The 10,805-nt window shown below is 34.1% G+C and overlaps 1 protein-coding gene across 1 annotated transcript; it reads right to left on the reverse strand.

The window, feature by feature from the left end:
• Positions 1-1,258: 1,258 nt before the first annotated feature.
• LOC107025954 (NADPH--cytochrome P450 reductase-like) lies at positions 1,259-7,516 on the reverse strand. The gene is made up of 18 exons (XM_015226763.2): positions 6,878-7,516; positions 6,632-6,691; positions 6,451-6,527; positions 6,230-6,287; positions 6,053-6,136; positions 5,903-5,939; positions 5,434-5,503; positions 5,150-5,344; positions 4,963-5,055; positions 4,552-4,777; positions 4,387-4,470; positions 4,154-4,305; positions 2,927-3,023; positions 2,551-2,700; positions 2,396-2,473; positions 2,158-2,280; positions 1,944-2,057; positions 1,259-1,596 (listed from the first exon to the last, which is right to left on the reverse strand). The coding sequence occupies exons 1-18, from the start codon at positions 7,244-7,246 to the stop codon at positions 1,516-1,518; spliced, it is 2,148 nt and encodes a 715-aa protein (XP_015082249.1). The 5' UTR covers positions 7,247-7,516; the 3' UTR covers positions 1,259-1,515.
• Positions 7,517-10,805: the final 3,289 nt, after the last annotated feature.

A 10,805-nucleotide genomic window follows, 5' to 3' on the forward strand; every position in this document is an offset into this window, starting at 1 on the left:
AAGATTCGACTCTCGACCTCAATTCGATATCCAAGTCTCGAATTCAGAATTGAGTCGTAGTTAGTCTCGCATTAGGGTTAGGGATCAAATTCTAAATCGAATATCAAAGTCGAGTCCCAAATCAAATGTCGGGATAGGATTTGGAATCGAGTGTCAGAATCAGATTTTGGGTTGAAGTTAAGCAAGTCTCACATCAGGTATAGGTATCATGTTCCAGTTCGAATGTTGGATCTTAGGTCAAGGTCTCGAATCAAGGTGAAGATCATGTCTAAGGTCGGGGTCGAGTCTCTAGTCTCGCGTAATTGTCAGATGGAATCTGGGATCAAAAGTCATGGTTGGAATAAGGATTAAGTGGAGTCTCGGGTCAGATGTCAAGGTTGGGATTTGGCCACAGATCGAGGTTAGGTCATGAGTCGAGGTCAGGTTCAGGTTCGGGATCATATTCGAGTTCAAATATCAGGTCTAGGGTTAGGATTGGAGGTTGGGTCCTGAGTTGGGTCTCAGGATCGTGTCATTATTTGGTTCATGATTAGGATCGAGTCCCATTTCAAATGTCGGATCCCATGTCGGGGTAGTGGTTAAGTCTCGAATCTGGTGTTGGGTGCCAAGTGTTGAATCGATTATCTGGGTTAATTGTCAAATCAAAAACTATTTTCTATTCTCCGCAAAAAAAAGAAGATATTTTCAAAAAAATACTTTTTGAATTCATCAATCATACACTACAAAATTCTCTCACCAACCATATATGAGAAAAATACGTTAGAAAAAACATTCTTTAAGAAAACATTTTCCTTCGAACCAAACACACCATCTATCTTTAAATTATGGAATTGGGAAAGTTATAAAAAAAATTATCTCTTAAATATTTTTGGTTTCTTTATTATTGTGATTAATATTACTTTATGTAATTTTGAGACTATATACCCTAACATATGAAATTTTAAGAGTTAACCAATTTGTTAAATATTTTAGAAGTGTTTAAACGGTTAATTATAGTGATTTGTAGAACTGCCTTATTGGTGAAGGGCATCCCTATTTTTTCAAAAAAGGGAGTTCCCCAACGACATAAAGGGAAGAGGCATAAACACTCGTTTTGTACTCGAGTCAATATGCCAATTATACATCTTATTTTTTTGTGAGAGCCTAGTATATTTCTCAAATTATTTCAAAATGTAATAAATATGGCCTTAAAATGTCAGCATACAATGTTGTCTGAACCATATTGCTGGTTCATTAGGGAAATACAAGGCACAAGATCTTGAATAAATATTGCCTAAAATTAATACTAGCATAATTATTTGTCCCACAGTTGTACATATATATTAATGATATATATAAACTACATCAACCAAAAAATCTTTCATCCAAAAGTAAAAAAAGAATCATACAAATAGTAGAGCTGTGACGACAAATCGTACACTTGTTTTACCCACCCTATTGGAAGGCTGATTGTTCTTTGCAAGTCCTCGCCTTCCTATATATTTCTCTAATCACAATAGGCTTGCCATGAGACAATTACCACACATCACGCAGATATCTTCCGGTCGTTTGCAAATTCTTCACAAAGCTCTCAGCCTTGGAGCTATCAAGTGATCCCTGAGATATAAGTAAAGCTAAGTTATGACTTCAATCTAAGCAAGCAAAGGTTTTGCACCAGACACTTTGTACATGTCAAATAGACTATAATTGATATTTTCAACATGTGTCAACATCAAACCTATAGTTGTGGTCTTAAAGTGGTACAGCAGTAAAGTACATTGTATTGTTCCCGGGTTGTTTGTGGTGATGAATATCTAAAGAAATCAAAAACCCATTCAACAGAAATGACAAATGGCTAGTGGAATTAAATATTGAAACTAGGCCGGTAAGGTACTGGACAACCCATTGACAGCACAAAACGAACACCACAGCCAGATAATAGTATGTTATTGAGAAGTTTTTACCTGATCCTGAGCAATAGTGTGAAGGGTCCGATGGACATCCCTGGCCATGCCCTTAGCATCACCACAGACATAAACATAACCTCCCTGAGAAATCATGTTCCAGATGTCGTCCGCCTAGAAACAAGAAAATAGTTAAGATCATATATCAATACAATCGTTGGAATAAACATCAAATCTATTTGCAAAGTAACACAGGGTAGAGTGAGCAGCATACCTTCTGTGTCATTTTATGTTGCACATATTCTTTGTTAGGTCCTTCACGTGAGAAGGCAACAACTAGATTAGAAAGTGCACCGGCCTCAAGGAAGTTATCTAACTCGTCCTGATAGATGTAGTCCTACAGATACAAATAGATGAGTTGAGAGGATGTAGTAACCCATGAATATAATACCAAATATATGTGCTTATGTAAGTGAATTGTGCTAAAATATCTATAGCCAGTTAATACTAACCATTTGGCGGTTCCTGCATCCAAAAAATAACACTGCAGGACCAAGGTCAGCTCCTTCCTTCTTCAAAGCCATTCTTTCCTGAAAGATACTAGAAGTGTCAAATGCTATGCATTACAAAGAGACACTTCCGCTAGTCTCTGATTTCTGAACCTAACCTGGAGGAAACCCCTGAATGGTGCCAATCCAGTACCAGGGCCAATCATTATGATTGGAACCTTGTTATCAGCTGGCAGTTTAAAGTTTGATTGCCGAACAAAAATAGGTGCCGTACTGCAGGAAAGGCTTTCTTCTAGAGGAATAGCATTCTGAAAGAGGAACCAACATGGAAACCGAAAGAGAACCAAACTACATTAACTTTTAACATATAACGGTCCAAATATTTCGAAAGAAACAAAGCTAAATGCCGCATTAAGACGAAAAATCTCAATCTAGTGTAGAACACAATGGCAATACCAGCAAGTGATTCTTTTTGAGTTCTCTTGTAATTTATTTGAATGCATCACAAAAGTTCAACCATCATTTAGTGAATACCTTCATCCATGTTGAGCAGACACCCTTGTGAATTCGTCCAGTTGGCATTTTGTCGTAAACCAGTGCACAAGTGACATGAATTCTAGATGCCGCCATCCTGCAAGCAAAAGTAGATCACAAGGTTATGTTCTCTGATTTGTCAAATAAAATGGATAGAAAGAAGTAAAAAGGCAATCTTTCATTTCCGCAAGGTTGTGCAAAATAAAATATTGCAGTAAAATTGTCAGAAGCTTATGTTGTAGTTGAGTAGCAGTATGTATGACATCGTCAAAAAAATACCTCATACTAATGTTCAACAAATAAATGCAGTATTTTGGACGGCGAGAGGCGACAAAAGGTGACAAGGGCCTGCCTCGCCACGCGGCGAGGCGAGCGGCGAGGCGCTCGCCTTTTTGAATCGAGGCGCCAATTAATACCAAAAATAAAAAACATTTAATTGCACATATAATATTCAAAATTTCAATAGCAATTACATATATTACAAATACTATAATAATTACCATAGAAGAATTAATTTTTTTTCAAAAAAATAATGGACAACAGTCACAACACAGTGAAAGCAGAAAGCATTTTACAGTAATCCGGGACAAAACAGAGAGTGAAGAAAACAGAGGAAAAAAGAGTAGCGAAGGCAGGGACAGTGAAGAGTGAAAGAGAAAGAGACGAATGGAGCAGCAACTCGAGGGAAAGAGACGAAGAAGAGAGAAGCGACTGAGGAAGAGAAGAAGCAACAGCGACTCGGGGAAGAGAAGAAGAAGAATACACGAAAGTCTGATGAAAGTTTGAAAATAGAAAAAAAAAACCCTAATATTATTAAGTTCAAACTTTAAAAAAAAAAAAAATCAAAATGGCGACGCCATTTACGTCGCCATTGGGTCGCCTCGGCTCGCCTATTTGAGGTCGCCTCGCCTCAGTGGATAATGGCGACACAGCCTCGCCTCGCCATTCGCCAAAGGCGCTATGGCGAGGGCCTTTCACAACACTGAATAAATGAAAACCCATTTCCAAGAAATATGAACATAATTAACCAAAAAAATCTTTAATACAGGTATCCTCCATCCTAATTTTGCATCGCCGATTATGGAATACAAATTTTAGTAGATTAGTTTATCGTGGTTTAACTCATTATGTCTTCATCATACACTGTTAAATTCCTTGATCGTAACAAACTCTCTAACACTGCTTTTACATTTAATATTTGAAAGAGAACTGCAGCTAGCTACTCACCTAGGAGATGATGAGATGGAGTAGAATCTTGGTTGTAGGCGAGGAGCAATAGAAGCAAAGAAAACACCGATTGAAGGCTTGGCTGAAGGAAATTCAGCCATGACTTCAAGAAGGCTTCTCTGACTTGCAACTATCCACTGAGCATATTCTTCCTGAAGAAATAGATTTCACAAAGACATGAGAATGATGAAGTAAGCTTCAATAAGTGAAAGTACAATGCAACAAGACCACACCTTTCCAGCAGGTGATGCTAGATATCTTAATCGATCAGCTTCGTTTGGATCAGAAGAACATGCCGCTAAAGCAAGTAAAGCAGACTGCAAGATATACAATTAAGAATGAGTACTTAATAGCTGTCAAAAAAACAGGAGAAACCTCAAGATCAGTAAACAAGTTACCTTTTTAGGAGAACTCAAAAAATCAGCATACCGAGTCAATGCTGTTCTCAAAGTGCAAGGAGGGAAGGGAGATGGCAATGAACTTCCACCAAGTGGTGTGCCATCCTCTTTATCGGTGTGAATGGAAAAGAAAGTATCCGGTGATATATTCAGTAGCCTTTCAGCTTCCTCCACGGTTTCAACAAAATTTTCACAGTACACACCAACATGATCACCAGTTTCATACCTGAGAACACAAGAACCATTTTAGAAAATACGACTATAATCAATTTCAGTGACATCACTTGGCTTCAATAACTTCAATCTCCCCTTTAAAGAAATTTGTAGAATTAGAATTATGCTCTGAATGCCCGAGTACAGCATTTTAGAACCACTCGCTATATATGTTGAATGACTTAAAAGAGGACTTACGTAAGTCCAGTGCAAGAAATGTCAAACTCCAGATGAGTGCAAGAACGATCAGAAGCTGGAGTATGAAGCTCCTTCCTCACAGCAACATTAGCTCTGTAGACATAGAGGCGCACAGAAGCAAGATTAGATGTGAATAGAGCAGGCCCATGAACGGAAGTCCAATGACATTGGAAGAGCAGTTTGTTACCTGACAGGATGTTGAGCATCAACGATGACATGTCCATTTGCATGACCATTTGTGTTGGTCAAGTCGTTATCAAAGTTGGACTTGTCATAGGTAACAACCCTATATTCCAAAACAGCAGCAGTATACGGAGTTGTAGCAGTTGCATCATCCCCGTCAAGAAGCAACTTATCTAATTCAGGCCACACTAACTCACGCCTACAGCATTCACGTAATTATGAGCACACAGATAACGAGGAAACAAAAGGAAACTCCTGTTGTATTAGGAGAAGTTTTAGTAAGCATACCATGCAGAAAAATCATCTTCAATGCATTGATCATCATCTCCAAGACCCACTGGAACAAGCCTCTGCCCACCTGCAGTTTATACAATTTAGCAAGTAAGAACAGAGAATCAATTTAATTATGAAAAAAGGATAACATCCTAGATGCCATCTCTAGAACCCAATGAGACAGTTTTCCTGCGCACCCACGATTTTTTATTTTTTAACACAAAAGAGGTTTTTGCACTAACCAAATTATTTTTAAAAACCTACCCTTTACAGTCGAAATGCTCAACACTTAAGATTAAGAGAATTCATTGCTTTACTGCAGGTCATTTAAATACAAGATAACCTAAACAGCTCAATTTTACTACTCTAATTATACAGGATGGCATCATTTGAACGATATACAACTCGAGAAGAACACTTATCTAATATTTCATATTCATGTAAAAAATGGATAGAAGTTTGCAATTGAAAGAGATCGATCTACCTTGCTCAGCCAGAAGCTCATCGACAACTTTAGCAATCTGACACCAATAATAAAGAGAACGAACAAGTACATGTTAGCAAACAGCTGTCATATTAGAATACATATGAACAGGAACAAGTGCAAAAACAATAAAATTAATCTCGTTCGTACCTTGTTAAAATGCTCGTATTGTCTGTTGCCAAGCCCAAATACTCCATACTGAAGATTCTTAAAGCAGTCACCCCTCTCTTTCCCCTACAGAAAATAACAGAAATAATGATTAAGCTGAGATGCAACAAGCTTAAACTGATAAGATGTTAGATCACTTAGTTAATCCATTATATTCACCTCTTCAAACCATTTATAGAATCTGGCAGCATTATCAGTTGGTTCACCATCTCCATATCTATGATCAATCCACATAAATCAAGTTAGTAACTACATAATATACCATATCTACGATCAATCAACATAAATCAAGTTACTAACTACATAATATAATCAATATCTAGCAAATGCAAAATTGATCATTTTGCAAGTGAGTATACAAGGTTATAAATCCAACTTACGTCGCCAAGAAAAAGAATGCCAATTTCTCTTTCTTCAATTTTTCTTCATACTCTTCATCATCAGCCGCATAATCATCCTAGAATTCATTAATTTAAAACAATCAGAAACAATCAAACCATGATTCCCATAATCAACAACTTCACTTTGTATATCATACTTGTGAAGATAACGAAAGCTCACCATATCAATGACTTTAAAGATAGCTTTCTCATATCTGGCCTTGGCTTCCTCAGCAAGTGCCTGTACAAAAATACATTCACAATCACTTATTTTTCTCCCCTAATTGCAAATCATTTGCTGAGATCACAAAATTACAAGTTATTAAATTTGACTTTTTGGATCTTCAGTATTTCTACAACTCCAAAATCAATAATCACCAAAATCCAAATAAAAAAATTGTCTATATATTCTATGAATTGACGTTACCTTTGCGAAGCCTTCTGCTGTACCAGTCTGGGTTCCAAAAAAGATGGCAATCTTCTTCTTTCCATCATCAATCTCTTCAGGTTCTACAACCGACTTAGGAACCACCAACTTAGGTAACTCGACAACCTTCCTAGCAGATGTTGACGAGCGCCGCCACATCAAAACAACAGCACATCCGATTAAAACAGCTACTGATGTTGTCAATATCATCATCAAATCCTTATTCTCCATCAACAAAGCTGTCAGTGAAGCCGGAGAAGTTGAGTCACCAGAATCTAATGACGAATTCAGTTTATCAAATATCTTTCCTCCTTTAAAAATCGCCGCCATAAAATCAAAAGGAGAAAGCTTTTCTGATGTAGAATCCATTTCTGTGAATAATCGAAAAATGTAGTTTGCTCAACTGGGTAATCGCTAATTACCCAGCTAAAGATGATTTAGCCAAAGACGATGAAAAAGAGAGTTGTGTTTGTTGTTTGGCTTAGAATTTGGTTAGGTTTGGAGAGACTTTGTGAGAGAAGGGAGAGCAATATATGGAGGAGATGAGGAAGAAGAGAGGAGACAGCCCAACGCCTACCAACCCAGACTAGTCAACCCACCTACTACAAACTAACTACGGTTAACTATTAAATTGTGTTGGTAAAATAACAAACAATTTGGTGGAATTCATATACAACCCAAAATATTTGAATACATGGCGTTTTGCGATTTTAAATATATCAGTTAATATTTTGATATATTGTGTATAACATTATATCTGATTGATATATCAATATATTGTATATTTTGTATGGCACTGTATTTGATTGAGTTACATCCTGACACATCCCATATAGTGATATATTCCATGAATACATTTCGTAAATTATGATACATAATAGGAGATATTTTTATAATTTTTTCAAATAATAGAAAATTATTTAAAAATATGACAAAATAAGTTTTTTTTTATTCCAAAATGTATTTCTATGTTGGGTTTGAAGAGGAGATCTGTTCAAATGCCATTTTCTGTCTATTTTTGTCAAGAGTTTATATTTGGCGGCATACATCACATTGAATATTAAGGCCACCCTTTACCAGCCCGCTCCTTTAGGTAGATCTAGTTAAAGGCACGAATCTCATGTTTTATTAAGTTGACTCTTTTTTTTGTATTTCTTTGATACGTGTACACACTACACACACAAGAAAAAGAAGGTTCCATTTGTATGTACTACTACTACTTGAGGGGTTTCTATTTGAATAGGTCAAAACATTATTTGTTGTTTTGGCCAAGTTCTTATTTAAATAGAAAAATTCATAATTGTAGATTACCACTACGAATCACCATTCCCTTTACAATCACCACCTATGTCATCACGAGTCACAACTACCAACTCTGCTAGTTACTCATGTCAAGTGCTACCATCAATCATTATAATTATATTCGTTGCCATCATTATTACAGTCTCTTTTGTTGATGTTATTCCCAACACCACTATCACAATTTGATTTGCCACTAACTATCATCAACACATCGTCAATCGTCATACATTTTTCAATCATCGTCACCATCACCTTTATCAATAATACTATTAAATACTAACACTAGTGCGGTCGATCCGTACTACCAACTATAACAACTACTATTACAAATTGTCAATCATAAAATATTCTTCAGTCATTATCATCAATGCTGCCAATTACTGACATCAACAAAATTCACAATTACAATCACAATCACCACATCATGACAATCAATATATCACAAACCACTTCCACCATCACAACCATCACCATCACCATTACTAGCTACTAACATCAATCGTTACCATCACAGCCACCACTAAAATAATTTTTACTATGGGTGTACAAGTCAAATCGTAAAGTCAAATCGAATCAACGAACCAAGTCAAATAAAAAAAAATAGCAAGCTTGTAGGTTGGTTTCATTGCTTTGGCATTAAAAAAAATCGACCACTCTTGATTTGGTTTGGTATTATAAAAAAAATCATAATTATAATCTACTTTGATAATTAAATGAGTTTATAATTTTCAATATTTAAATATATTATTTCAAATTTTTGGCTTGTAAAAATTTTGTTCTATATTCAGATTGAAAGTTACAGTTATACTATTATAATTTTTTGAATTAGAAGTTAACAATATATTTTATAAATATTTTATTTTGTATTTAGTTTGACTTTATTCTTTAATCTTATAAATTGAAAATATTGAACATACATATTTCAATGAAAATATTTTATACTCATGTAAAGTTTAAATCTTTTTAAAGATTTCTACTCATTTAACCTTTTATATTCATGTAAATTTTAAAGGTTTAGCCTATTATACTAGTAAGTGATTATATATTTAATCTCTTTTTCAACCATAGTATAACTGTAAAAAAAATCCACTAAAACTAAAATCAAAATAACTAACTTTGTGTTGATTTGATTTGACTTTAGATTTAATAAACTGGCTTAATTATTTTAGATAATCGACCTAATGTACACACCTAATTCTCCATCATTACCTGAACACATAAATATACTTTTTCTTAAATCAAACAATAATTTTATTTTTATTAAATTAATTTTTATTAGAATTATATATTTATAATATTCATATATACCTAAGTTATGCACATTCATATATTAAAACTAGGAAATCATAAGCATTTACATTTGAAGATTATATCTTAATTATTCAAATATGTATTTATAATTAAACTCTCGGTCTTAATGAAAAATATGAGACGAGAGTATCAACCTAGAAAAACCAATCCGGTAACATTGATGATTTGGTGTAGGGAGAGATCAAGGCATGATAAAATAATAGATATAAAGTATTTATGCATAGATTTATTTATACCATCAATAAGTAGTTTGTTTGTATAGTTTAACCATCATTAAATAATACCATGTATTTTCATTATAATTTAACATTTAAATATACTAATAAATTCGTCAAATACATTCACTACCATATGAATTTGATATCACTTTTCATTTCTAACACTTCAACTTAGTCTTGTTTTACTTTAGCACTACAATATCATCTAAAATAATGTATCTTTTATGTCATTTGTGCTAACATGGCAAAAGGTATTTCTCAATTTGCTTCAGCACGTGAATGAATTCAATATAATAATTTTGCATTTTATTCTTCCTTATAATTTTCATACATTCTCTCTTTATTGTTTCCATGATTAAATAATACTATGTATTTTTATAAAAAATTTAACATTTCAATATATTAATAAATTGATGTAATTTTACATTCACATGGAGTGTGAAAATCTTTTCGCCCAATACATTCACAACCACATGAATATGAAATCATTTTTCATTTAACACTTCAACTTAGTGTTGTTTCACTTTTAACAGTTCAATATCATCCAAAATAATGTATCTGTTAAGTCATTTATGCTAACATGACAAAAGGTGTTTCTCAGTTTGCTTGAGCACGTGAATGAATTCAATATAATAATTTTTACGAAAAGGGTCTAAAATATCGTTAAAGTATAAAAATGATACAAAATTACCTTCCATCCATCTATTGACTTCAAAATACCATTGTCATCTATCTTTGGGTTCAAAATTAATCACTTATTTAATGGTTTTAAATTTAAAATATTTTAATATTTTTATAAATACGTGGTGCTCAACTATTTGTTATAATTTAACTTATTAATATATGTCACGACCCAAAACGAGCCGCGAGTGGCACCCACACTTATCTTACTAGGTGAGGGAACCAACAATCTAAACCCCAACATTTACCAGTATATCAATTTTGAATAGTAAATAAAATGTGAAAGATCCAAAAACTTATTAACGTAATCAATTAAATAAACTTCTAAAGTATAATACTTATCATCCCCAAAATCTAGAAGTCATCACATCAAGAACATCTATCCTCAAATTACTAAGTCTAAGAGTATTTAAGAA

This window comes from Solanum pennellii, chromosome 7, assembly GCF_001406875.1.
Source record: "Solanum pennellii chromosome 7, SPENNV200".
In the NCBI taxonomy this organism is placed as follows: Eukaryota; Viridiplantae; Streptophyta; class Magnoliopsida; order Solanales; family Solanaceae; genus Solanum; species Solanum pennellii.